Here is a 26682-nt window from a genome sequence, read left to right as displayed (position 1 = left end):
GCTGGGATTGAATCTTGCAAGTGTATTATTTATTCAGAAAACATCTAGCAATTCTCCTGTTCCAGTCATGTCTCCATATGGGGAGGCAGTTTTCCCAAAGAAGCAGGTTAGGCTTTTTTTCCAGTGCAGTTGTTTCTTATTGTAGTCCCTTCTGAAGCATATTGCCTAGGCAATGATTATCCATACTATGCCCTTACTATCTCCCACATTAGCTACTGCAATGCGTTTTACCTGTGTCTGCTTTAAAGAATACCCCGAAGCTGGCACTGATGGAGAATGCAGCACCCAGTCTGCTGGAAGATGAGAGTTACTCCTTTCATATAAAATCAGTGTTACAGATGCTACCTTGGCTTTCAGTAGCTTCTCTGTAAAATTCAGAGCACTGCTTGTGACCTATGAAGTTCTCTTTAGGAGTCCTTAAAGACGGCCCTTGATACTGCAAGGACACACCATCTCTCAACACAAAGCCAGATTATTATATATTGACTTTCATCAGCACAAAATCACAAATTATTGTGGTGAGGCAAGCTTTTGAATAAAATCTGAGATTTTATGAACTTAATTAAAGGTGGCCTTGGAACCACTGATCTTTAATTGTATGATAATTCGTTATTTTAGGAAATACAGGCTTTGCAAGAGCAGAGCTCGGAGTCATCATAAACACAGGAGGGTTGTTCAAGCAGCTGCCCTTAAACATAATAATCGAATGCAAAGCGATTTCTCTTTAGCTGACCCATTAGCTTACTCGAAGCTCCATCGCGGCTCGGGGCCACTGCTGACGCTCCTCTTCCTTAGGTAGCGCGTTAAGCGAGGCAACCCCGCGCTCCGCAGAATCACCTCCACCTGCCCCCGCTCCGCCTCGCTCCTCGCCTGCCGGGGGGGGGGAAGCAACCGCGCCCCTTCTCCGTCACGTGTGGAGCAAACAAATCCTACCGCGGCCGCCCTGCTCCACCTCCTTGGCCCCGCCAGACGGCTCCATCGACTCCGCTCCGGGCGGCCGGCAGCGCCATGAAGATGCACTTCAGCATCCCTCTCTCCGAAGAGCTGCTGGAGAAGTTTGGCGGCCGTTACGTGGTGGAGTAGCTTCCCTTAACGGGGAGGGAAGGAGGGGTGGATCCCGACACGAGGGGAGGCGGGAAGGGCAGTGCCAGACCTTGCCAGGTGCTCCAGCGCGAGCCATGCTCTGCTCCTCGAGCGCTCCGCGGTCGATGCCCCACGCGGGGGGGAACTGTGCCCTCGGCCCCCAGTTGCCTCATCCAGGCGAGAGCCCTTGTCGGGAAAAGGCGGAGGGAAGCGGAGTGCGCCGGGTGGGGAGGGACGGAGCGAGGCGGAGGGGGGGCATCAGCAGGTGGATTTGATGGCCGACGATCCCGTTTAAAGGAGGTGGGGGTGGGGGTGGGAGGATCAACAGTTGGGCAGCGCTGGCGGCCTGGAAGGGATTAAGACAGTCGTGGCGACCCGGAGAGTGAGCGTGCCCCACCCATTCCTGCAGCCCCGAAAGGAAAGGAAGAAAGGAGAGCAAAGATGGTTCTGTGGGGCGGGAGCGCAGCTAGTGCCCGCGCGAAGTGTGGGCTGGGCGGCGTGGGAGCGTGGTTGCCGGGGGTAAAGACTTCCCTGAGCGGGAGAGCAAGGCTGGCTGGCTGGCTGGCTGGCTGGCCGGCCTGGATGCGCGTTTCTGCGCCTGAGAGGAGAAGCGTCTGTGAGGGGGCTTGAGAGGAAGGGAGGAAAGGGGAGATCAGAAGGAGCTTTCGAGAGGGACCGGAGGGGGGGGGGAGAAAGGAAGGATAGTTTTGATTTGGTTTGACTTGTAACTTCACCAACTTGGCCAGCGCTCAAAGCTGCCGAGGAAATAACACGTACAAACAAGTTTATGACAGAAATTGGAATGAACGCTCAAATAGGTACTAAAAATCACAACGGAAGTGTGGGAACAAAAAGAGAAAAGACAAGTGTTCTTGTGCTGTGCTTGTAACACTCCTATCAGGTGATCTGTGAAAATTCACAAGCTTCCTTTTAATTTCCTTGGCAGGGTGGGATATAGTTTAACATTTATTCCTTTAGAATATTCCAGACTGAAGTAATGGGTATCTTTTCTGGAATAGAACTAGTCCCGCATTTCTCAATCTTGGCAACTTAAAATACTGGGTGGAAAATTCTGGTAATTGAAGTCTGCCTGTCTTAAAGTCATTGAAGCTGAGAAAGTCTGACTTAGTCTCAAGATCCAGTCCTCCTGAATAAAAAGATGGTCAAGCTATAACAAATCTGTGCGCAAAGGTATTCATGATGTGTGTGTGCAGGGCTTTTTTTTTCTCATAGAACGCCCAGAATGGAGTTCTGGCACCTTTTTTGGATGGAACCTTGTAGGGTAGGCAAGGCGGGTTGTATGATGTGTGTGAGGTCCGGCACCTATTTTTTAAAGAAAAAAAGCACTGTGTGTGTGTGTGTTTGTGTAAGAAAAGTCAAAATGATGACCACAATGATGCAATCAAAACCCTTTTGTTCACACCTAGTGTGATTGTGGCTGCCACTATGAGTTGGGGCATGCCAAGGTCAATTTTGGTCCACAGGAATGAGGTTCCTCTTTCTTGGCCGGTAGGAATGCAAGGTTGAACACAACTGATAGCAAGTGGTGAGTTCCGTTAACAATCTATTTAGACACTGTGTATTTTCAGCTATATTCTGTATATCTGGAGGGCTTCCTTTTCTGCAAGTTACGTTACAGTCAGTTGCATCGCTGGAATGAACAGGTAAGATGAAGAATTCATTCCCTTTATTTTTTTTCCTCATCCAACCACTTTTCTTGGGGTTTTTTTATTGTCTATCAGAGAGCCACAAGACAAATGGTACTTTTATAACATTGATTGGTTTGTTTGCCTAGGCCCTAGGGTCATTGACACAGTTCAGGCTTAAATTTTGCACCATGTTTGACATCTTTCTAGCTTTGTACATGAAAGAAATGTTCACACATTAGCAGTTTATTGCTGCATGAAACTTTGTGTGTGTGCAGGGACATACAACAGTAGAGGCTCTCCACTTTGCCTTTGGATAATATTCCCTTAGAGCAGGGGTAGGCAACCTCGGCTCTTTTATGACTCATGGACTACAACTCCCAGAATTCCTGAGTCAGCTATGCTGACTCAGGAATTCTGGGAGTTGAAGTCCATGAGTCATAAAAGAGCCGAGATTGCCTACCCCTGCCTTAGAGTATTTTCAGAACTGGGGCTTTCCATGAAAGAAGTGAGGACCATACATATCAAAACTATGTTCAGAAAATAGGTCTTTAGTGTAAATAATACCATTGTTATTGAACCTTTAATTATTCCAATGAAATTATGGAAATAAGAATATCAGCCAGAGAAAGAAAAGTTTCTTTGTCCTTTCACCAAATTGTGTATCTGTGAAGCAGATCAAAAAAGTCAAAATTGCAGTTGTAAGAATGCAATGAAAGACCCACTTTCTTTTCATATAGTGAGCTACATGTAAAAAGAGCCCAGACTTCAGTTGTGTGTTAATGGCCAATTTCTTGACTTTCTTGAACTTCTCCACTAGAGAATCTCTTAAAATTGAACAATTGTGCAAGGGAAAGAGAGAAAGAAGAATAAAATGATATTTTTCAATGAGTACACAAAGTATTCATAGAGAATAAGAGAGAATAACAGAGTTAGAAGGGACCTTGGAGGTCTTCTAGTCCAACCACCTGCTCAAGCAGCAAACTCTAAACCATTCCAGACAAGTGACTATCCCGTCTCTTCTTAAAAGCTTCCAGTGATGGAACACCCACAACTTCTGGAGGCAAGTCGTTCCACTGGTTAATTGCTCTCACTGTTAGGATTTTTTTCTTAATTCTGTAGTAGATTTTACTTCTCTCCTTGATTAGTTTCCATTCATGGTTTCTTGTCTTGCTTTCTGGTGCTTTGGAAAATAGGTTGACCCTCCCCCCTCTTTGTGGCAGACCTTGAAATATGGGAACACTACTTACACCACTACATGCATATAAGGACCATAGCAATATGGGTTTGCTCCAAAATTATTATTTTTCTAATAGAAAATAGTTTTACCTTTTGATAAGTTTTAATTGCTATATCTCATCCTGATAGTATTTGTTATTCTTTTTATAAACTGAGACTTTTCTTAAATCTTGCACTCAGTTTGGTTTTATTCTGCCCAATCTAGGTTTCCAAAAATATCTATATACAGTACATTCTTATGTTGCCTATGTATAGTGTCACAAATAGCATTAGTGATTTTTCTTTTATATGACTAATTATCTGCTGCATCATTGAAATATTTTATATCAGTAGATGATGTTTTCACAATATCAAATAGGTAGTGTCATTGAAAGCATTATAAACCTATTAGCCTCTCTTGCCAGGACATCAGATCAGATCTTAAAGACTTTAGAATTGCAAAGCCACTATGAAGATTAGCAAAGCACATCGATGTACACCAACTAGTAGTTATGACACAACTAAAAGTCCATAAATTCACAACACATGAACAGACAAAACCATAGTTTCAAATAGGAATCTGTGAAATTCAAGCTAAATCCAGAAATGCTGAGGAATTCCTGGAAACTTGACACTCAAGACAATATCAGTCATCAGTAGACACATAGAGATAAGCTACCTTTACACAACATTCAAGAGCAATAAAAAACTAAGAAGGAAACAGACCAGAATGCATTCTCTCCAGCAATTAACACCCAGAGAATTAAAGGCAGGGATTAATGCCAAACAATCTACCAGAAAAAGAATACCCTAATCAAGGAATTAACAAGGAGAAACACGCCCATACCAACACTGTCAGACCAAGCTACTGTACAGTATATACCAGTGATGGCGAACCTTTTAGACACTGAGTGCCCAAAAACTGCTCTGCTCCCGCCCGCCCACCTCCCCGTCCTGCTCTGCCAGCCCGCAGGGCTACCTACCACCTCCATGGCCCATCGCAGATCACCCAGGCGGCCCTGCAGTGCCATGGCAGCCACGCCTTCTACCTGCACCCTACAGCATCATCTGGACACAATGGGGCGCAAGGGCAGAGTCTTGTCCCCACTGCCTGGCTGCCATGTCCGTGGCTGGGCTGCTGCGCGCGGACCACACCCAGGGCCGATTCTCTGGGGGGTCTGTTGGTGAGGAGGGGACAGCGGGGGGAGACGGGGCTGGGGCAACAGCACGTGTGCCCATAGAGAGGGCTCAGAGTGCCACCTCTGGCACACGTGCCATAGGTTTGCTACCACTGGTATATACTGTAACCAGAGAGCAAATTCCACACTGATGTTGTTACCTAGTTGGGTAATGACTAGATAATGACTCTGCAAACAAGCAACCTAGTTCAGAGAGTATCAAGGACTGCACAATTCAACACTGAGTTGCATATATTCTCTTCTGTTGGTAACATAAGAACAGGCCAATTCAGATCTGTTATGAAGGCCAATATCCTTAAAGGAAGTAACCTTTGGGAATTTATTAATGCACATCTTCAAGTAATAAATACTTGATATTTGCTAACAGATTAGTACCATTTAAAGATTATTTATCTTTTCAGCTAAGACGAGTCTTTGGAAAAGGAATGCCTTCGTTTCCTCCAAAGTTTTACCTTGCAATGACAAAGTCAATGGCTGATGAAAGGAGAACGCAGCTAGAACAATATCTACAGAATGGTATTACCAAATACTACTTTGGCAACTGATTTTTAATGAGCGTTCAAGCAAATACTGAATTGGGCATGCTATGATTTCATAAACCTAGAAAGGGGTTGGAAGAAATTGTGCAGAAAAAGATGTTTTAGGTGACTTGGACTTTAAAGGATATTTATCAGCAGATATATTGGGCTGCATTTAGTGCAGTTCTTAAGGGCCAGGAATTCTGCACCAGCTCCTTCCTACTGGAGCTCACTGGGTTTTTTGAACAGTCTTTCATGAGGTTTTGGGACTCTCAGAAAATGCTGTAGTTGAATGGGGAATCCAGTGATATTTGGAGTGGAAGTTCTGACCTCAGAAAAATCTGCAGTCTGGAAAAAAAAAAAGCACAGAGAATTCACCTTGTACAAATATTCTAAACTGAATCTAATTTCTCGAGATTAAACATTAATCTGTAGGTAATGAAAGAAAACACTTCATTTATGAAAATCTTAAACTTCCTTTGAGTTATATATGCCTTTATCAAAACTTTAATTATTTTATATAAATTATGCATATTTTTTTCTTTGTTGATCATCTGTTGAATATTTTAAGATATATTTTCTATTCTATTGCAATTTCTTCTATTTCAGTTTCCGTTGACCCAAGTGTTACAAACAGCGATGTCTTTATTAGTTTCTTTAGGAAATTACAGCAGGTAAGGTTTTTTTGTTTCAAAGAAAGGTGGTAAGAGAAGGACAGTTACTTGTGCTCCTGTCCTTATAGACTAGAAGCTAGTTTGTTGTTACTGAGGTCTATAATAAAATATTTAAATATGGAGTACTGACGTTCACTATATCAGCCAGCCATTTTCTGTTCCTCTGTTCTTTTTGTCCAGCTTGTCTCCACCCACAGCAACAGTCAGCCAGCATTTTGTGTGTATTAGTATGTGTAGTCCTTAATTTATTACTGGTATTGATCCTGGAATTACAGCAATCAATTGTGCTAATAAATAGTAATAAATTGTTAAGTGGATCATCATGTGACCAACTTGATTTTGCTACATTTTTTTGCAGTGGTCATTAAATGAATCACCAGGGTCATCTGTGGTTGTTAAGTGAACCCATTATCTACAGTGGGCATCGTTTGAGAGAAACCAAAAGTAAATGCTAGTTTCTGGCAAAAAAAAAATTAATAATAAGCTGTGGACATGCAACTGCAGGACACCGCATATGAACATAAATGTGAGCCGGTTGCTGAATGCTCAAGATATGATCACATGATGGGGGGGCTGGGGAATTGAATTAATTTGAGTCATAAGTATGTTTTGGGGTCAATCATAACTTCAGTTGGTAAGTAACCAAACGTAAGTCAAGGACCACCTCTATGTTCATCTGTGAGCTGTTCTTAATTACTTTCTTCTATATGGCAGATATTGAATTCAAACTGTTTTATCTTTTGGAAGTTATTCTTAAAATTAACCATTTTAACCTTATTACAGGCTAAAAATAAGAGCTATACACTCAGCGATAAATTGCTACTTTTAAAGCAGCTCAAACACAGGGATTTTAAAAATAAACACTAACACGTGAGGTTTTCAGTTTCATAATGTTCTTTATTAGAATATACCATGAGGTGTTTTTTTCTTGCATTCAGTTGACCGGAGGAAGGTTTTGCTATAAAAGACCTGATATCTTTTTAGTCCCTTAGGGACCAGTTTGAAAGCTTCATTAAAGTATGATAAGCTTCTTGAGATCTGGCATTAAATTAAAGTAAATATTTTGGACTTGTGGCAGGACAAGAGGTGAGAGGTGTGTTGACGTAAAAATGTCAACATCTCCTTTATGTTACCAGAGCGGTGTCACTTACCACCTGATACATACTTGAAGGCATTGTGTAGCATTCTTGTTTCTGATTTCCCCTTGGCTGAGAAGTTGAAAGAAGTGTGTCAACCTCTTTATGGGACATTCAGTGTGTATTATGGGACATTCAGTGTGTATTTCCAAGCAATAGAATTTGATGGAGGCCCCTGCTATATAAAACCATAAGCAATGTCCTGCTGGATTGGACCCCCCTCTAGTCCAACACTCTGTTCTCTCAGAGTGGCCAAAAACTGAAAGTCCTCTAGTCTCCTACTGGTTGACCTTCAGAGGCCATCATACCAACCATCAAGGCTAATAGCCATTGATAACCATTACTTCCAAGAATTAGTCCAAGTCTTTTTTTTTTTTCCGGAAGCAGCCACATTAGTAGTCAGCAGCACAACTCATAAATTCCAAAGTTTAATCACACATATATACACACATACACATATATCATCATCATTTTAACCACTGTCTATCCACTGCAGGATGAAGGCATCTTCCGCATGTTTCCAACTTATACGGTCCTGAACTTTCTTTTCCCAATTGGGCCTGCAATACTTGCTGAAAATATATATATAAATACATACTTACATACATGATATAATTATGCTGCTATGTTAACTGATGCATCATTTGGAATACCCAGTAGCTTTGCTAGTTACGTTTGGATGGTTTGCCAGTTTTCCCACTAAAATGAGATGATTCAAATGGGGCAGAGATTGTGCCAGTACAGAGGAAACACTTCTGCTCTTCTAGTGTGTAAATCACATCCTATCAATGGCAGATCTTTAAAGTAAAGTCAATAGTGAAAATTTTAAAAAGGCCTTCTGCCAGTGAGCTCTAGTTCATGCTTCTCTATCAGAGCCATAAAAATATAATATTGCCAATGTCTTTTCCTATACTACTGGTGTAGTGACACTTAGTGACCATTCAAATTTATGACGCACCTCTCCAGAGCTATTTACAACCTGATTTCCAAGTTCTGAGAGATGTTTCCCTATCATGGTCACATTTTGAGTGCTTAGCAACCAGCCCACATTTACAACTGTTTGCAGCATCTCATCATGTGATCACAATTTACAATATTTTTTGCCACAAACTGGTGTTTACTTCCAAGTGGCTAAAATGCATTCACTTAACGATCATGATATTTGCTTAATGACCCCTGCAAAAAAGATCATCAAATCGGTCACGGTTACATGTGACCTTCTTAATAACCAGTATGAGATTTACGACTGTAATTCCGGGCTGAATGTTTACACCTGTTACGCATGCATGCAGAAAGTGTATACAACTCATTCTCCTTCTCCCCTAATGAAGGTGTAGGAATCTTCACCTATGGATGCTTATAGCTGAAACTCTTCTTCATTTGTCAAAATAATTTCCCCCTTTTGTGCTTTCAAGGAGGGCTGCCTGCACTCTCTGTAGATCCTCTGTAAATTTCTTCCTAAGAAAATATCCACGTGCTTTGGTTTGCAGAGTTTTCTCTTTCCTGTCTTTTGTGTTGTGTGCTCGTTCCATATGAGTTGAGAAGCATAAAAGGACTGCCAAGCTGTAATTTATCGCCTGTCACGTGGGCATGTGGTTGGCATATCACTGGCATAATCTCTGATTAATGGGATCTGGCCATTTTTCTAGGGATATTGTCTTGCCATTTTCACATCATTTTAAACTGTTTCCCTTTAAAGTCTTGGTACATTTGTAAATAATATAAGGATTGTTCCAATAGTTTAATGGGAGCCTCTGTTTCTCTTTTCACCCAGAGCACTACATCATAGGATTGCTCTATAAAATAAGCATAGTAAGCATTCCTGATGCTGTAATTAATGACAGCACAATCAAATTGCTGGAATATAATGAATATGGCAAACAAATATTCTTATTCTATTTCAGTCTAAACAAATAAAATTAAACTTCATGATTAGTCCTGGGAAATGGTTTGCAAATGATATAGCATTCAATATTGCTAACTTTTAATTAAGCGGTTGATGAATATCTCAGGTATTGTTTTAATTATCAAATTTGCCACATTATTTCCTAAAAGCATTGGCCAAGACTTGTAATTTAACATTTGCATGTTTTATCCTTGTGTGTTAGTGAAATTGTGCGCCCAGCTGGCATATTTTTTTCACTATGTCTTTTGGCTAAATGAGACTGATGTGGACTGATATAGGTTGTTGCTATTATTATGATTAGTTACACAGTCAGTCAGATATTTAGACAGGATGTGGCATTTTGGTCTACCTATCAAGTCCCTCCCAAGGACCTGGGATAGGCAGATAGTCTTGTTGGATGGTGTTAAAGGTATCATGGCAGAATATAAGCTGTTCCAAATAAAGCTGCCTCTTGCAATTGACTGATGGTGATTTTGTAATGCCAATGGTGTTTGAATGATGCTCCAGTTTTATTGCACCCAAGGTGCCTATTAGTATTGGTACTATTTTTGCTTTTCTTTGCCACTATTTGTAGGTCTCAGTATTTTGTGATTTTTTCCAGTTCTTTTTCTTCTATTCTGCTTTTTCCAGGCACATCTACATCCACTATGCAGAATTTTTTGTCTTTCTTAGCAACAGTTGTTAGTCTAAAATGTTTGGCAGGTGCTTGTTTGTTTGAATTCTAAAATCCTAGAGCACTTTAGCTTGTTTGTTTTCTATTACTTTGTCTATTTTGTGACCCCCCTCCCCCAGTTCTTGTTTGCAATCAAATGGTATTTTCTGCAGATCCTCCAATGCCTCATTATTGCTACTTTGTCATTGTCACGCTTTGTTTCTAGTCAGCCTGTGCAACCTTGCAGCAGCTAACTTGGTGGTCCAATGTTTCTTTGTTATAAATTTGATTTGCATGGCTGCCCATGACCATCCATCTCACTCTGGGCAGTTCACCACAACTAAAAACAAACCAATAAAACCAATTTAAAAAATCAATATACAAACATAAAAACTGTCCATAATCAATTTCAAAACAGAAAATCATGATCAGCAGCATAATTCCATCTACATCAGCTCAGTAAAGCCACTGTAATGGCTTCCTGCCATGGCTGCACCCACAGGCCCTGCAGCAGAACCGTATCTTCGGGGTCTTCCTAAACATTGGGAGGGTCGGGCTCATTTTTGGAGGAGGGGTTGTCATTTCACAGGGCAGATGCACAACAGAAAAGACTCTTTCTGGGTCCACTAATATAGCATACATAACAACAACAACAACAACAACAACAACAACAACAACAACGTTGGAAGGGACCTTGGAGGTCATCTACTCCAACCCCCTGCTCAGGCAGGAAACCCTATACCATTTTGGATAAATGGCTGTCCAGTTTCTTCTTAAAAACTTCCAGTGTTGGAGCATTCACTGCTTCTGGAGGCAGGTTGTTCCACTGGTTAATTGTTCTAACTGTCAGGAAGTTTCTCCTTAGTTCTAGGTTGCTTCTCTCCTTGATTAGTTTCCATCTGTTGCTTCTTGTCCTACCTTCAGGCGCTTTGGAAAATAGCTTGACTCTCTCTTCTTTGTGACAGGCCCCTGAGATATTGGAACACTGCTATCATGTCCCCCCTCGTCCTTCTCTTCATTAAACTAGACATATCCAATTCCAGCAGCCGTTCCTTATATGTTTTAGCCTCCAGTCCCCTAATCATCTTTGTTGCTCTTCTCTGTACTCTTTCCAGAGTCTCAACATCTTTTTTACATCGTGGTGACCAAACCTGGATGCTGTATTCCAAGTGTGGCCTTACCAAGGCATTGTAAAGTGGTATTAATACTTCACGTGATCTTGATTCTATCCCTCTGTTAATGCAGCCTAGCACTGTGGTGGCTTTTTTGGCAGCTGCAGCACACTGCTGGCTCATATTTAAATGATTGTCCACTAGGACTCCGAGATCCCTCTCACAGTTACTACTATTGAGCAAGGTACCCCCTATACCAGTGGTTCTCAACCTTTCTAATGCTGTGACCCCATAATACAGTTCCCCATGTTGTGGTGACCCCCAACCACTTATACATCACTGGGTGCCAGGGACGTGGCCAAAGAAAAGGGGGGAAAAATGGCAGACAGCCTTGTTTGGTGACCTCCGTGAAATGGTCATTCGACCCCAAATGGGGTCCCGACCCACAGGTTGAGAACCACTGCCCTATACTATACCTGTACATTTGGTTTTTCTTGCCTAAATGTAGAACCTTACTTTTTTCACCATTAAATTTCATTTCATGTCATTTCAATAGGAAAACTGATATATGGAACAATAATAAATTTTATCAAAGCATAAATGCCATTTGTACAACAATCCATAATTTGAAATATATAGCATATTATATATGATAATATAATAATTATCAAATGAATGTAGTGGAAATGTTCTGACATCCTAGTATATTCTTTTATAAGGTATTTTATAGATTGTCTAGAAACTTTATTAGCAATAAATTTATGAACAATTTTATTGCACCTTTTGTTCCCCTATGTAAAATATTTAGTTTTTGCCTGAACATTATAAATTCAGAAAAATGATTGGTTTCTTGGAAAAAGTGATATAAGCTTAATGATTCCTTTACCTTTCCCCTAGTCTACCACTAAAATACTTTTTCTTGAAATAAAGCTATGTTTTCAGCATACTTATGAGACCACCCATCAATGCCTTCAACATTAAGCTTTCATGTCTTGCAGGAAACATTTAAAATCCAAACCCAACAAGCTTTTTTGGATGTTTATCTTCCTGATGGAAGGTATCTCAGGATTGATATTCAGACATCAGACACTGCTGAAAGAGTGCTAGAGGCAAGTAATATATACACATTGATCTGGCAGCATCTCATATGAAGTGTGTCCAAGCATAATTAGCAGCCTTCCCATTTTTGAAATATATTGTTACAGATGCCTCATAAAACAGCAAATGGGCTTACACATCACACAAAGTGAGGGTTTCTTAATTGTGGTTTATTGGTTTATTGAATAATCCATAAATTTTAAAACCCAGCCAGTATGGTTTGTGCAGCATACGTTGGAATTACTATACAGAGCTATCCTCAGGATATGGTTTAAAAAGTAATACAAAAACGGGTGGAGTTTCAGTTGTATTGCTGTGGCCACCATCTTGTCTTTATAGACCATGCCCTGCAGACACCCATAGTGATTGAATGTATAAACCATAGTGATTGAGTGCTAAGACACAAGCCAACCCAAACTGGTTTAGGATTCAACTTATTTTCTCAGGCCAGAGTGTGTTGTGACTACCTAAAGAGATAGGCCAGTCAACAAAGTGCTTATTTGTCATGACAATACTTGGGGTTTCACCAGAGAGCACTTGGGAAGGTTTTTTAATTTTTTAAAAAATTTACTTAAAATATTTTATCCCACTATCTGAAAAAGACTTGGGAGAAAAAAAATGTTTTGTATTCATATTTCCTGCAGGAGAGAATTTGTAAAGATACCTACACACAGTCAGCAGAGGCAAGAGTTTCTCACTAATTTTTTAAACAAAACAGCTATGGAACTTAAAATAGTTAATTTGATAACTAACTCAACAGTTTAAGGAGAAAATGCATCTTTTGTTTTCCTCCAGGTGATATCATACAAGATTGAACTTTCTAGGGAGCTAATACAATACTTCAGCTTATTTCTTATTCAAGATCACAACAATGGACAAATATCCAGTAAGAAATCATTTGTGTAACACACATTACTTTCATGTTGCATGCCATCTGTATACAAGCAGTCCTTATTTAATACCATAACTGGTCACTTAGCAATCTTTCCAAGTTACAACAGGCTCCCCAATCCAGATATAAAGAGCCAACATTTCCCCCCCCCCCACCCCTGTGGTCATGTCATTGCATTTGAAGCCTTTGGTAACTAGCTTGAATTTAGGGCAGTTTGCAGTATCTTGCAGTCACATGACCACAATTTACAATTTTTTTAAAGTGGCATATTTAGTTACTGAAGACTAAGCACAAGGCAGGCAGAATCTGGGCCCCAAATACAAAATCTTACCTTTAATTATACGAAACACAACAAAACATCCATTTTCCAGAGAGTGGCAAATTGATTATGCTTAAGCTCAACCCGCAGAAAATTCATCCAGCATCTTTCAACCTATAAATAGTGCAATTCAAACAATTCAAATATATTCATTTTCCCCATCCCACCATGCCGGCAGATCAAACAAACACACAGGGGATATGAAAAAACTCCAGGTTCCCTGCTCCCAATATAATACCTATTGCTAAAACTTATGGCTAGGAAGACACATTTGAAAGTAAATGGGGAAAATCTGCTAGTATCTTAGAATCTCGACAGGAGATTCTAAGATACTAGCATATATGAGTAAGTGCTCCTTGTTTCTTCCTATGATCAGCAGGTTTGCATAATTTATAAAAATCACAAAAGTCAGCAGCTTGTGGCACATACACAGAATACTTAGCACCCCACCAATCTTGTGTTTAATTAACACTACATTTAGATATAAATGTATTTCTTTGTAATAGCATTAAAAAAATCAAAATGTTTTTTCCCCCTTTCTTCTTACCCATACCTCTCCAGTGTTGAAAAAACTAGCAGAATTTGAACTTCCTTATGTGAGTCTCCGGAGTGCAAAAGAATCGGCTTGTAAGATTGGGATCAGAAAATGGTGAGCAAGAAGCAGAAATGAAATTAGCAAGAAATATTTTAAAAATACCAGTGTGCTGGAGGGGAAAAATCATAATATGAGTTCCATATATATTACAGCTTGTGGGATAGTAATTTGGCACTTTCTAAATGCATTGAGAGCAGTACATTCAAAATTCCCCAAAGTTCAGAATTGTCATATCAGTCAATGTATCAGAAATATTATTGGACAGCATATCTGAAGTGGAAATCAAATCCAAATTGTCCATTAGAATCTAATTTCCACCCTATGTTTGTATTGTCCATTAAAGTCCATGGTTGGAAAATCTGGTAAAGACCCTGGTGGAGCCTTTTTCATAAGAATTAAAGAACATTGAAAAATATGTGGCCAGTTACATTTTTTTCTCCAGCACCTAATGAGTTTTTTCACTAATTCTATAAACATAGTATCATAATTGAATATAGATTTATCTATTGAATATGTAATAGATTCATCAGTCTGATAAATAAAAACAAGAACAAAATAAGCTTGTTCTTCTCCATGCGACTTATGTATATCTGTGGTGCTTTTGGCACATACATAAAACCAAAAATACAAAATGATTTTAAGGAATGTATCATACATGTAGTATCAAGCACGATCATAACATGCAATAAAAAGTGTGAACTGGTTGCTTAAATTCAGTTTATTTTTATTTATTTTTTATCTACAATATTTTGGTGACATTTCTCTTTGCATGTATGCCACTGGTTTAATGGCTTCTCTTTCCTTGTACATTATTGGGCAGGTATATGGATCCTTCTTTAGATAAAGTGTTAATGGACTGTAGAACTTCGGTGAACTTACTTTACATGCAGGTATGCTTAAGAAGAAGCATGTCTTTTTGAAAATTGCTAGGCAAATTTTGAGATGAAATGACCTATGATTTATTTATTTGTGAATTAACACAGTTTTTCAACTCTATCCTGCTACTAGCCTACAGAAAGTAAACATATGTATTCTAGTCTAACATTTACTTGCTTATATATTTTGTTTTGGTTTTTTCTCAAAAAAGGTTGTACAGGAGCTAGAGATGAATTGGGTCAAACCTAAAGAGGAACAGAAGCAAAAGCTTCTAATGCTGCAAAAGGCACCAAATAAATTGAAGGTAACATGGTTTTTAAATTATGGTGGTCCTTTTCAGAATATATGTTATCATCCGAAGATACCAGAGAATGCATTCATGTTTAAAGACTTGCCTTTTCTTCAGTTTTATTTGAAGAAGAATATCAACCTCCTATCCATGTGGGTTTTTCAGATTTTTAAACATCAAATTTAGCCATTTAGAAATGAAGATCAAAACCACCATGCTGAACCATTATTACCATAAGTGCTTATGTTTTACCATAGGGAATTCTTAGAACTACAGTCTGCAGATTTTAAAGTTGCCAAGTTTGAAAAATACTGATTTAGAGGAAAGGCAATCGGAATTAAAACAAAGACATTAACTCAGTGATGGCACTCTGGGCTTGGCCTGTCCCAAATCAGAAAATGCCTAACTTGACTATGCTGGCATGTCACCCCACTAGGCGAACAAAAGCAAAACAACTCTCAATCTTCCCCACATCTACCTTGAACAGAGGTAGATTGTACCCTGCCCAGGCCTTGACCTCAGCCCTAGGGTCACCATTGCCACTCAAAAAGGCCACTTTGCATCATTCCCCGAGGCTCATGAACCTTGCCTCAACAGTCCAGTGCTCTCCAGGATCTGCCACACACTATTTACCTTCAGATGGTATGCTCTTACTCTTGAGAGGCCCCTGTGGGACCTGGAGCACCTGAGGCTGCTCCAGGTCCACAAGGACCTTGGTTTTTGAAACAGCTTTGTAGAATGAACTTCCATTGCCTCTGCAGCTTTTGTGAGGCTTTGGAGGCTGCATGAGAGCATGGTCCTCTCCTGAAACTTCCAGAGGTCTGGAGGCTGAGCAAGAGCACACCCCATTCTTGCACAACTCTTTCTTCAGTTTCTGAAAAACATAGGATATCCTTTCAAGAATAGTTGTCAGGTTTTGGTGAAATCTGGTATGGCACCCAAAATATTGTGGCATGTCACCTTTGACATGCATGTCATAGGTTCACCATCACTGGATTAACTTGTTCTTCTCATATCACAGCCCATGCAAGCTGCATGGAGAGGAAGCAGCCACTGAAAGCTATGGCTATTTGCATCAAACCATCGATGGCAGCCTTGGGAATGATGCTGAAGATATTTATCACTGTGTTTACTACATTTCTAGGTCACCTCATTCTTGATTTCCCAACTAAGGCTTTTGTTCAGTAGAGTGAAATATTGTCATGCAACAGCAGTTAATATACTCATTGTAATATATAGTCATCCGCATTTTTGAAAGTGGATGCATAGATATTTGGTTTATAGAAGCCAGGTATTTCTAGAATGTTACAGATAAAACTGCTATTCTATGCAAATTATTTAACTATTCTCAGTTTAATTTTTTTGCAAGATTTAGCCAAATTAAGTCCATATAACAAATATTACAGTGAAGTTTACTAGGAAGAATTTCCATTTTGTCAACTTAACTGTAAATTATCAAGCAACCTTCTCCTATGGCAGTGGGATTTCTCCTTAATATCCCTACCCCCATTTTCTGAATCCCCCCAGAGTTCCAGTGAAGTTGAGTGATTCGTTCTTATGTTATTGAAGCCCCACCACATTCTTCCCCTCTCTTTCAGAGGTAATTAAACTGAAGACTTGTAAAAGATACTCAGCTTGTAAATGCTTTTCTGTGAAGCTTCCTCAAATTGCAAATGATCTGAAAACTGAAAAGAAAGCTACTTAAGAAAACACACACATCCTTTGGGGTTGGAATAATTAGAGTATATTTGGTATAATTGGATTCATGTTTGGAAGCCAAGTTTTGTTTTTTTTCTTGCAACTGGAATTTATATATTCATACAGGGGTCTGGGCCAGAACTGCATTTAATTATATTGAAAGGATAGCTAGACTTTCATCCGTCTTTACACCAGTGCCTTGATGTTCATAATTTATTTATAATTCACTCCCCCACTCAAATAAGCAAATGTATACACTGAAATTTATGAGCATCTCTTTCCATTTTTTTTTCTAATCACAAGAAAGGGGAAATTGCAACTTACAAGAAATAAATTAGTGCAGAATGCAGAATGTATTCAAACCATTCCTTTTTGATGTCTATTAATTTTTATAAAATGCCTAGGCTAATAATTAAAATTAGAAATTATTATATAAAAATGGGAATAGATTCCAATCTGTTGGAAGCATTGCCTTTTGGTCATTGCTTCTATGGTAGCACCAGCTGGATTGGTTTTGTCTGTCACTGTCATGTCCTTGTTTTTGGAAGAGATGCAAAGTTATTTGTGCAGAAAGAGGCAGGGGACAACAAGGTTGCCAGCAGGAGGATGGCTCCTGTGCAAAGATTGGAGTTTTCCCTTACATTGTCTTGTATCAAACTTTCTTGGGCCCAGGTGAATACAGCCTTCTGATCAGCTTCAGTTCCCTATTTATGCTGTTTGAAATAGTGGTATTCTTCCAATCTGTTTCCTGGTATATACTTAAAAAAGCAAATGCTATAAAATGATGAGCCGAGGTGGCGCAGCAGTTAGAGTGCAGTACTGCAGGCCACTTTAGCTGACTGTGTACAGCAGGTCAGCGGTTCAAATCTCACCGGCTCAAGGTTGACTCAGCCTTCCATCCTTCCGGGGTAGGTAAAATGAGGACCCAGATTGTTGGGGGCAATGTAAATATATATATACATTGCTTACTGGTGTACACCGCTTAGAGGGTGCTTGCACTTAAAGCGGTATATAAGTCTCGTAAATAAATAAATAAATAAACACGAAAGAGAAGCAGAACTTATATACTACCTCATGCTAGACTGGAATTACAATTTTGGAAGAACTAGGGCGTAGATATACCCAGCAAGTTTATAGATTGCAATTCATATAAGAAAATAAGATGTATTTTTTTAGACCTTTATAGAATATGCGGGTGAATTTTGGATATTTAAAACTATTCCCCATGATTACTATAAATTATAGTTTGTAACTGTTGAGGAGAATCTTTAGGAGTTTTTCAGCATCTGAAGATGTAGGAAAGGAATGTATGATGCAAGTTACCTATCCAGAGAATTAAATATATATTGGTGGGCTGCTCCTGGAAAGCACATTTTTTCTCATCAATTAAACATTCCATATAACTTTTGGCATTTGTATTTTCATTGAATCACTGCATTGAATCTCATACTATTCAGTTAGCTGGCACTTGGTCATACTGTGTGATTAGAAAGGACTTTGGAGCCAGCTAGATTCTTGTGAAGTTGGTTGTGTTGGACACCTTTACAGATGTTATGTGTAACCTACTGCTCTCCTCTAGTTGCTGTTTCTCTTGCAGTTTTTAGAGCTGGTTCGAGAGATCCAGCATTATGGATATATACAACTTGCTCCTTGTTCCTGTGACTACCCTGAAGTTGGTTGTACTGCCACTATTCATGTGGGAAATAATGAAATTAGCTGCTGCATAAAGTTGCCTAGCAATCAGATCAAAGAAGTCAATTTCAAGATCAACAGGATAAGGTGCTGGCAGGTCACATTTCTTGTAAGTACCGTGCTGAACTATTGATTGCTGCTGCTGCTGTACCTCCAGAAGTCCTGTTATGTGCATTAATATTCTTACTTTATAGACTGTGAACAATAACATATAGCCCATACATAGATTCTGTGTGTGTATTTGCTATATCATGAACATATGGTAAGAAGCTATTTGTGCAATCATTGTATGTCATCACTGATCACATATTAATTGGGACATTCTTCTCCAAACTCATATTCTCCATGTGTGTTGAAATTGCAACTCTCAGAATTCCTCTCAGCCACGTAGGCTGGAATTTTTGGAATTGTATTTCAAACATATTGACACTACCAAGTTGGGAAAGACTATTAGGAAATGCCATTTATAACCCAGGCCAATGATCCCTAAGAGACTAATGTAAGCTTTGAGTGACCTGTTGGTATTGGCTAGGCTCCATTTGATTTTTTAAAAATTATTCCCACCCCCCCAAAAAACAAAAATAAATGGGAAACAGGCAAATGGCTATCCTCAAGTATCTTTATTTCCAAGAATGTGGGTGGGCCCTGCCTATACTGCCTAGGCTTAGACTTAGACTTTCTAGACTTAGAAATAAAAGTCAAAATAAAAGGGATTCAGGTCTCTGCTTGTTTGGGAATATGCACAATGGCCCTGAAAAGACAAAGTTAGACGATCTGGTAAGGAACCGCTTCATCAGCTTGTTTTCAGATGCCAGCTGTTTGTAACATGCACTCAAAATGCCAACATATCCACTGATACCAAAATGTTTTGAATCCCTGTTGTATAGGCTGAAAAGAGAAGAAAATAAACGGGTTATTTTTAGTAGTTATTCCTACTTCTTGATTAGCAGAATATGATGCAAATATGACATTGAGATGTTTCTCCCAAATGTTCTTTTTTTTCCTTCTGAGTAGTCCTATAAGGACTCAGTTTCAGATTATAAACTTCAAAAATCTGTTATGATTTCTGGTACTCACAAGAGCTGGTATTTCTTGAAACACATCAAACATCTAAATGGCAAGCATGAAGCATCCCTGGGCTGTACAGGTATCCTCAACTTACAGTCATTTGTTTAATAACTATTCAAAGTTACAGTGGCACTGAAAAAAGTGACTTACAACTGATCCTCACACTTAAAACCATCGCAGCATCCCTACGGTCATGTGATCAAAAATTGGGCACTTGGCAACCAACATATATTTACAAAAATTGCGGTGTCCCAAGAGCATGTGATCATTATTGGCAACCTTCCCAACCGCCTCCCAACCAGCAAAGTCAATGGGGAAAGCTGCACTTGCTTAATGAGCACATGATTCACTTAACAAATGCAGTAATTCGTTTAACAACCATGCCAAAAAAATATATATCACAAAATCAGGTATGACTCACTTCATAACTGTCTTGCTTAGTAACTGAAATTCTGGTCCCAATCGTGGTCATAAGTTGAGGACTACGTATATTCCAAAAAAGCTAGAGCAGATGTAGTGAAATCTCCAGCCCACAAACCAGGTCTCCATCTGGCTCATGAATGCTTCCAGGGAAACCTCTTTCCCTTCCTCAAAATTCCACCTGCAGGGCAGCAGAAATCACTCACTGCAAGTCTCTGCAGAAGAAACTCCCCGAGGCCAAATTAGAGTGATTGGCCCTTGCCTTTTTTTTTTTTAATACAGAAAGAAAAGGATTCCCAGGAAAGCATTAACAGTCTATCTATTGTTGCTGGCTGGAAGAATCTGCCCTTTATTTGCCCTTATTTTTTACAAAGGCCTCCTCGTTAATGTGGTGATCTAATCACAGCCCAAGAAAAAGACAGTGAGCAACTTAGAATCCCATCAATTAATCATGATTTTAAACTGTTGGCTATACATGCATGTCTATATATTTTATAAAAGGGTGTGAAAAAGGACATTCATTTTTCAAATTTCTGCAGTTTATCCTCATTCTCATGGTGGAGTCCTTGATAGAATCTTGTAGTATCACAAGCCTCTGAGCTAGGAAGATCTTTTCTGATATTTTATTCAAACTTGGGGCTGCCTGGTGATGGAAGGTAAATCTGGACTCTGCAAAATAGAAACATGATCCTTCAAGTCAGTTCCTTCCAAAATATTCCTGCTAAATTCAAGAAAGGACATTTTTCAGGATCACAATGCCCAGGTTTTAAGAGTCTGCAAATACTGAATTTAAATGGTTATGAGCTGCTTTCTTTTATTATTATGCTCTCCGTTTTCTATCTGACATCTTAACATTATATATCTTAGTTGTTCTACAAAGCATATGAAGCCAGGTCCTTGTTCTTTTTTCCTGCCTTGGCAGAAGTGACTTTTCTCTATAAAAAGAATCACATGGTCTAGATGGGAGAATTTAAGATATACTGTTATATGGCTTTTATTGTTCTTGTTATTCTTTTCCAATTTGACTATTCAGGGATCAGTTTTAGGCCACGGACTTGATCAATTCTTGGAACTCAGAATTGAGTACAATGAATCCGATAAGTGGAGATGGATTGTCTTCAATACAAAACAGGTTTGTTTCGGTTTATATACAGTAAAAGATTATTATATGGCTGCATAAATATCAGGGTTACTAATCTTTTCCAGCCCAGGTACACATTCCTGTTAATATTGATCCAAATAAGGTTTCAGCAAATCCTCTTTCCTAAATGACTAAATATTTTACAAACAAAAATATATTTTGCCTCTGAGTTACATCTCTTCCCCCTTTCCCTAACTGGTTACAAGACATAGGGTCTTTTTTTGTTCACTTCAGGATAGATTTGGTAGGGTTTATTTCATATGGTAATAAATTGGAGGGGAAAAAAAAAACATACGATATCTCATTTAGCAACCAATCCAGAATATGTAAACATCAGCTGGGATTTTTTAAAGGATGTGTTTGATTAATAAACAACTTTTTTCTCCAAATAATTACCTATGGATTGAAATGATCATATTACTGATGAACTGGAGGAGTAAGACAAATCCATTCATTGAAAAGAGAACTATGTGGAAAACAGGTGAATGTGCAGTTCCTTTATCTGGGAAGAGATGCTTGCCCAGTGAATTAAAGAATATCATCTAAATAGGGCTTTATTTCTTTTCTTCCTTCTGTATTTAATTTCCTGGAAAATCTATCCTGCTCTCTCTCCTGAGTTTTTGGATTTTGGCTTTTTTGTGCTGCGTAGGTAGAAGGAGGGAAGACTGATTATAGTTGTAGTTGGCAACTCTTGGTTCACAAGTTAGAAAGCTGGGTGTTGCACTTTTTTTTTTTATAATGTTTATAATTTGGAGGGGTGTGTTTTCAATTCACCACCACCTTCAAGTAAATCACAGGCTGAGACTAATATAAACTATAAAAAGGAATTCAGACTTTTAATGAAAACTTAATTTCATCTTTGTAGGCATTTCTTCTAAGCAGTTGCTTAAAAAAGATAATATCAGAGCAGCTGATGACAACAACCAAGAATGATCAAGAGATGGTGAGCAAAGTTGATAATCTAATTTCATTGAACATTGAGGTTAAGTTATTGGCAGTATCTTTGTAATGCCATATGATGACCTACTGTGGGTATATCAGTGATTTTCTTGTGGCTTTCTTGCCATAATATTCTATGTTTCTAAGAGGAAGATTCAGTAAAAAGGAGGATCTCCACATGTGGATTTTGAGCTTGTTCCAAATGTGCTCTGAACTTGTGTGATTATAAAGTGTTGGATTCTTTCGTGTGCTGAGGTGATATTTTCCTGACTTGTGTTGATTATTAGATATCAGAGCAAAGCTGGCATTATCTCTCCAGTCCTATGGCTTCCGGTTGGCTCTGTTCCCATTAACAGGATCCCATCACCTATTTTCTCCTCATTCTCTCATTCTCCCACCAGAACTAGGGGAGTACAAATCATTAAGTTCCCACTTTGTTCTCTGCTTTTCAGAATCCATGAGTGCTCAACTCTCTTTTGGTAAAACAGAGAGAAGTAATAATGCTGCACTGTAGTAAATCCTGGGTGGGGTGGGAGTGCAGGCAGCCTTTCTTTTACAAGTCCCATGGTTCATGTTGTCATATCAGGTGCCTGTACCAGTCACTGAAGGCTCCTTTCTTCAGCTTCTAGGCTCAGTGCCTGAGTCTTCTGGTGTTGCACCTGGCTGGTTTTCTGGCTAACATCCAACAACCCCCCTGCACCTCTCATTTGCTGAGGCTGTTTCTCTCAGTCCAGCTGACTACAAGGAGAAAATGGTTGCTTTGTTAGAAGGGGAAAACATGGCAAATTGTATTAATTGCATTTTATTAATTTATTTGGCTTGGTATGGTCCTCTTCTTTGTTCTAAAATCAGGGGTAGGCAACCTCAGCTCTTTTACGACTCATGGACTTCAACTCCCAGAATTCCTGAGTCAGCTATGCTGATTCAGGAATTCTGGGAGTTGAAGTCCATAAAAGAGCTGAGGTTGCCTACTACCCCTGTTCTAGCTCAACCTTTTTAAAATGTGGTCCTGATATGTTTCTTTATACCTCATGGTATAAAGAATGTTGTATCATCTTGTGTAAGAATTTTTTTAACTCAAATTAATTTCAGTCTTTTTTCTGACCCTTAGCAACAACCATCTTCTATTTGGCAGTAACAAAATGAAAGCAAAACAAAAAACCCCGATTACATACACTTTTCCTTACATACATACATAAATGCTGTTGCTGTAAAAAGTTCTTATAGCAATGATAGTTGCTACCGGTATGAAAGCATCCTTTACAGTTACTTCTCCAATGCTATTCAGTTAAAGGCAGCATATATCTGTCCATATAAGTTTTCCTGTAACTTTATTTCTATTATAACTGTCTTCTAGAACAGTGTTTCTGAACTTTTTTTCCACATGGCCCCCTTCCAACTTCATTTCTCTCCTGCACCCCCCCTCCCTCCCTGTCTTGGTCCCATTACCAGTAAAAAAGATTAACACTTACCCATTTGGCTTGAAAATAGAATATATTTATATTCTATTCTGACAGTATTCGCAGTATAATACATTTTGCCTTTAGCTGATCCCTTTGGCACATGACATGGCCCCAGTTACATGATTTACACCTGTGGCCGCCTTGAAATATCCAAGGCCCTCAGGTAGCCACATGGCCCCCAGTTAAGAACTGCTACTCTAGAGTAATGTATCTGAACCTCAGCATCTTTAAGATGTGTGGACTTCAACTCCTAGCCGGCATCCACTCATCTTAAAGTTCTTGATACTGAAAAACAATATTTTAGAAGGATGTAAAATAGATCTTGACCTTCTATATAGCATCTTTTCAAGTATCTGTCACTGCTAGAACATCTGTTTTTAATTTCTTTCTCAAAAACATTCTTAGCTCCTTCATTTCTGATTAGAGACTAAAACAAAGTCCTTTGGTCATTTTTATTCCCCTGCTCAGATCCTGTTTTAATTTCTTTAAAACTGGAATGATGCAGAAAACTGGACATAGTATTCAAGGTGGGGTCTGGCCAAAGCAAGAACTATTACTATTACTATTATTATCATCATCATCATCATCATCATCTCAGGTCAAGGAAATAAACTTGATGTAACATTCTGACTACCTGTGTTTCCTTTTTGTGTAACGTCCTTTTTCTTTCTTATTTAACCTATCTATTTAGCAGATTGAGCATCCAGAATTAGATACAGCTAAGAAAGTAAGCATCCGCCCAAGTCAGGTTTGTAAATTAAATTACATTATTTGAGTGGGAAAAAGACTGGTTGAGTAGGGGGGGATCTGAGATGACAATTACGTTTGGAAATTTGAAGCTATTAGTGAACTTCATTATCTAATGTTATAAATTGCGTCAACCCATGGCTACTTTTGATCATAGTTAGCTTAATAAATCACTGTTGCTGGATTCATATATAAGTCACAAATCACAGTGCATATAAACCTAGCCATTGTATTCCTATTTTTTCTGATGAGAATGCCTTAAAACAAATATGGATATCCCGGTTTTAGCAGTGTTTAGCCAAGCAATTCTCAGGGACCTCAATATTCCTGTTGGGCAGATTATTAACCATGGGCAAACCATGGAGAACAAGTCATCATTTCTAAGTCTTGATATGGATTGCTGGTTGAGGATAGTAAGAGAACTCTTTACCATGGCTATTAGCAGGGGTGATACAACTGTCTTCCCAAGAGTCAGAGGGTTTAATGCAACAGAGAGGAAACACATTTAACTGAAGTATGTATGTGACTGTGAGGGAATGGGAACACTGAAAAGTAGCCTATTGCAAATCATAATCCACTGGGCAGCCACAAATATGATAGTTGCAATCCCCAAACTTAAAATATTTGCCTTGCAGGATTATTGCAAATGGTCTATGGGACTTCATTGCTAATAAAATGTAGTGGCTGAATTTATTAGGGCATTTCCTGCTTCAAACTTCTGATAGCATCGCGGGTTTTTGTTCCTCATCTACAATTTTTTCTTCTTTAGCTCATAATTGCTAAAAGGGGATACTTGAAGCACAACAACAAATGCAAATACAAATTGTTATACGGATGTTAATTATCTTTTTAGTACAAGATGATATTGTTTGCTGTGCTTAAATTCACTTGCTGCAGTGATAGCCATATAGCATTTGTTAGATCAGATCCCTGAAAATTCTTTTTTTTCCTTTGTTATGATTTAAACATAAGCTCAGTGTGTAATTCTTTCTCTTAATCATAAATTTGGTAGCACTTTTTTGCTTCCCAATGCTTTTATATTGGTTTATGTATCATATTTTTTTTATTCTCTACAGATATTTCATTCTGGTTTTAAGTCAAGAAAATGGCTACAGAGTAGTAGATCAAATGAGGATGACTGTGTATTTGAGAAGATAAGCGAAGAAGATTTGTGATTGACACTGATACAAAGAATATTCATTCTTGCTGGTTTTAAAATATCACTTAGCCAGGATCCTTACTAGCAACTTGCATCATTTAGGGTCCCAGCCATTACAGGTAGTCCTTGACTTGTGACCACAATTGAGCCCAAAATTTATGCTGTTAAGTGAGACATTTGTGAAGTGATTTTGCCCCACTTATGACCTTTATTGCCACAGTTGTTAAGTGAATCACTGCAGTTGTTAAGTTAGTAACATGGTTGTTAAGTGAATCTGGCTTCCCCACTGACTTTGCTTTCAGAACTCTGCAAAATGTGGCCCCAGGACACTGCAACCACATAAATGAGTCAGCTGTCAAGTGTCTGAATTTTGATCATATGATCATGGGGATGCTGCAGTGGCCATAAGTATAAAAAATGGTCAGAAGTCACATTTTTCAGTCCCGTTGTAAGTTGAGGACTACCTGTACTATGTCAAAATTACAAGAGGACAGGTCTGTATTGTTTTAATAACAGTCGATGCAACAGAAGATGCAATGGTCCTCAAGCACTGGGGATCCTGCTGTAGACAATTTGCTACAGCTAGATTTGTAAATATTTTACCCACATATTTGTTTTTGTATTTTTTAAAAAAGACCTTCACATGAGAAATAGACATGTTATTTCTTGGATCAAAATAACACCTTCCGTTCCCTGTAACTGTCAGACAAAATGTATTTAATGTTTGGGCAACCAAATCCTCATTACTGTCCTTTTGGGATACAAACTTTCCAGATGCTTTAATCAGATGATAAATTATGCAATGTACTGAATGATAGCAAGAATGTCCTATGTAGAAAGTATAGCATCTCAGAATCTCCTATTTGAACTGGAACCAACTTTATACAGGCCGAAAATGTATTTGTAGGACGTTTTTACAGCCCTATAATTTCATGTAGGAATTCTTCATTGAAAAATCTACATGTTTGATTACTATTTCCCCTTTTCCTTCTTTGTACTGATAAGTGAAATAAACTACCCTTTGGACTATTGGAATTATTCCAATGCATTACAATATTGTCAAATGTAGTACTTTTGTGAAGAGTTTTAAAATAGTAATGTAATATGGGAGGCACAGTCTGATAAATATTCTGAAAATGTAA

At 38.8% G+C, this 26682-nt stretch overlaps 1 protein-coding gene across 6 annotated transcripts; it reads left to right on the top strand.

Moving 5' to 3' along the window:
• The first annotated feature begins 869 nt into the window (after positions 1 to 869).
• SNX31 (sorting nexin 31) lies at positions 870 to 25775 on the top strand. Of its 6 annotated transcripts, none has more exons than XM_039328803.1 (14): positions 870 to 1074; positions 2673 to 2747; positions 5548 to 5662; positions 6274 to 6338; positions 12143 to 12253; positions 13038 to 13128; positions 14015 to 14102; positions 14869 to 14938; positions 15136 to 15228; positions 18509 to 18712; positions 21125 to 21223; positions 22098 to 22175; positions 24329 to 24361; positions 25458 to 25775. In XM_039328803.1, the coding sequence occupies exons 1-14, from the start codon at positions 1009 to 1011 to the stop codon at positions 25554 to 25556; spliced, it is 1287 nt and encodes a 428-aa protein (XP_039184737.1). In that variant the 5' UTR covers positions 870 to 1008; the 3' UTR covers positions 25557 to 25775. The 6 variants fall into 6 exon arrangements, with proteins under 6 accessions (XP_039184737.1, XP_039184736.1, XP_039184735.1 ...); XM_039328802.1 differs by having other exon boundaries at positions 24326 to 24361; XM_039328801.1 differs by having other exon boundaries at positions 872 to 1074; positions 24329 to 24382.
• The last annotated feature ends 907 nt before the right edge of the window (positions 25776 to 26682 follow it).

Source organism: Crotalus tigris, unplaced genomic scaffold (assembly GCF_016545835.1).
Source record: "Crotalus tigris isolate CLP2741 ecotype Arizona unplaced genomic scaffold, ASM1654583v1 scf7180000024384.25900115:4084858, whole genome shotgun sequence".
Taxonomy (NCBI): domain Eukaryota; kingdom Metazoa; phylum Chordata; class Lepidosauria; order Squamata; family Viperidae; genus Crotalus; species Crotalus tigris.
The sequence above is the reverse complement of the archived record's forward strand: the minus strand, read 5'-3'. Positions and strand labels throughout refer to the sequence as shown.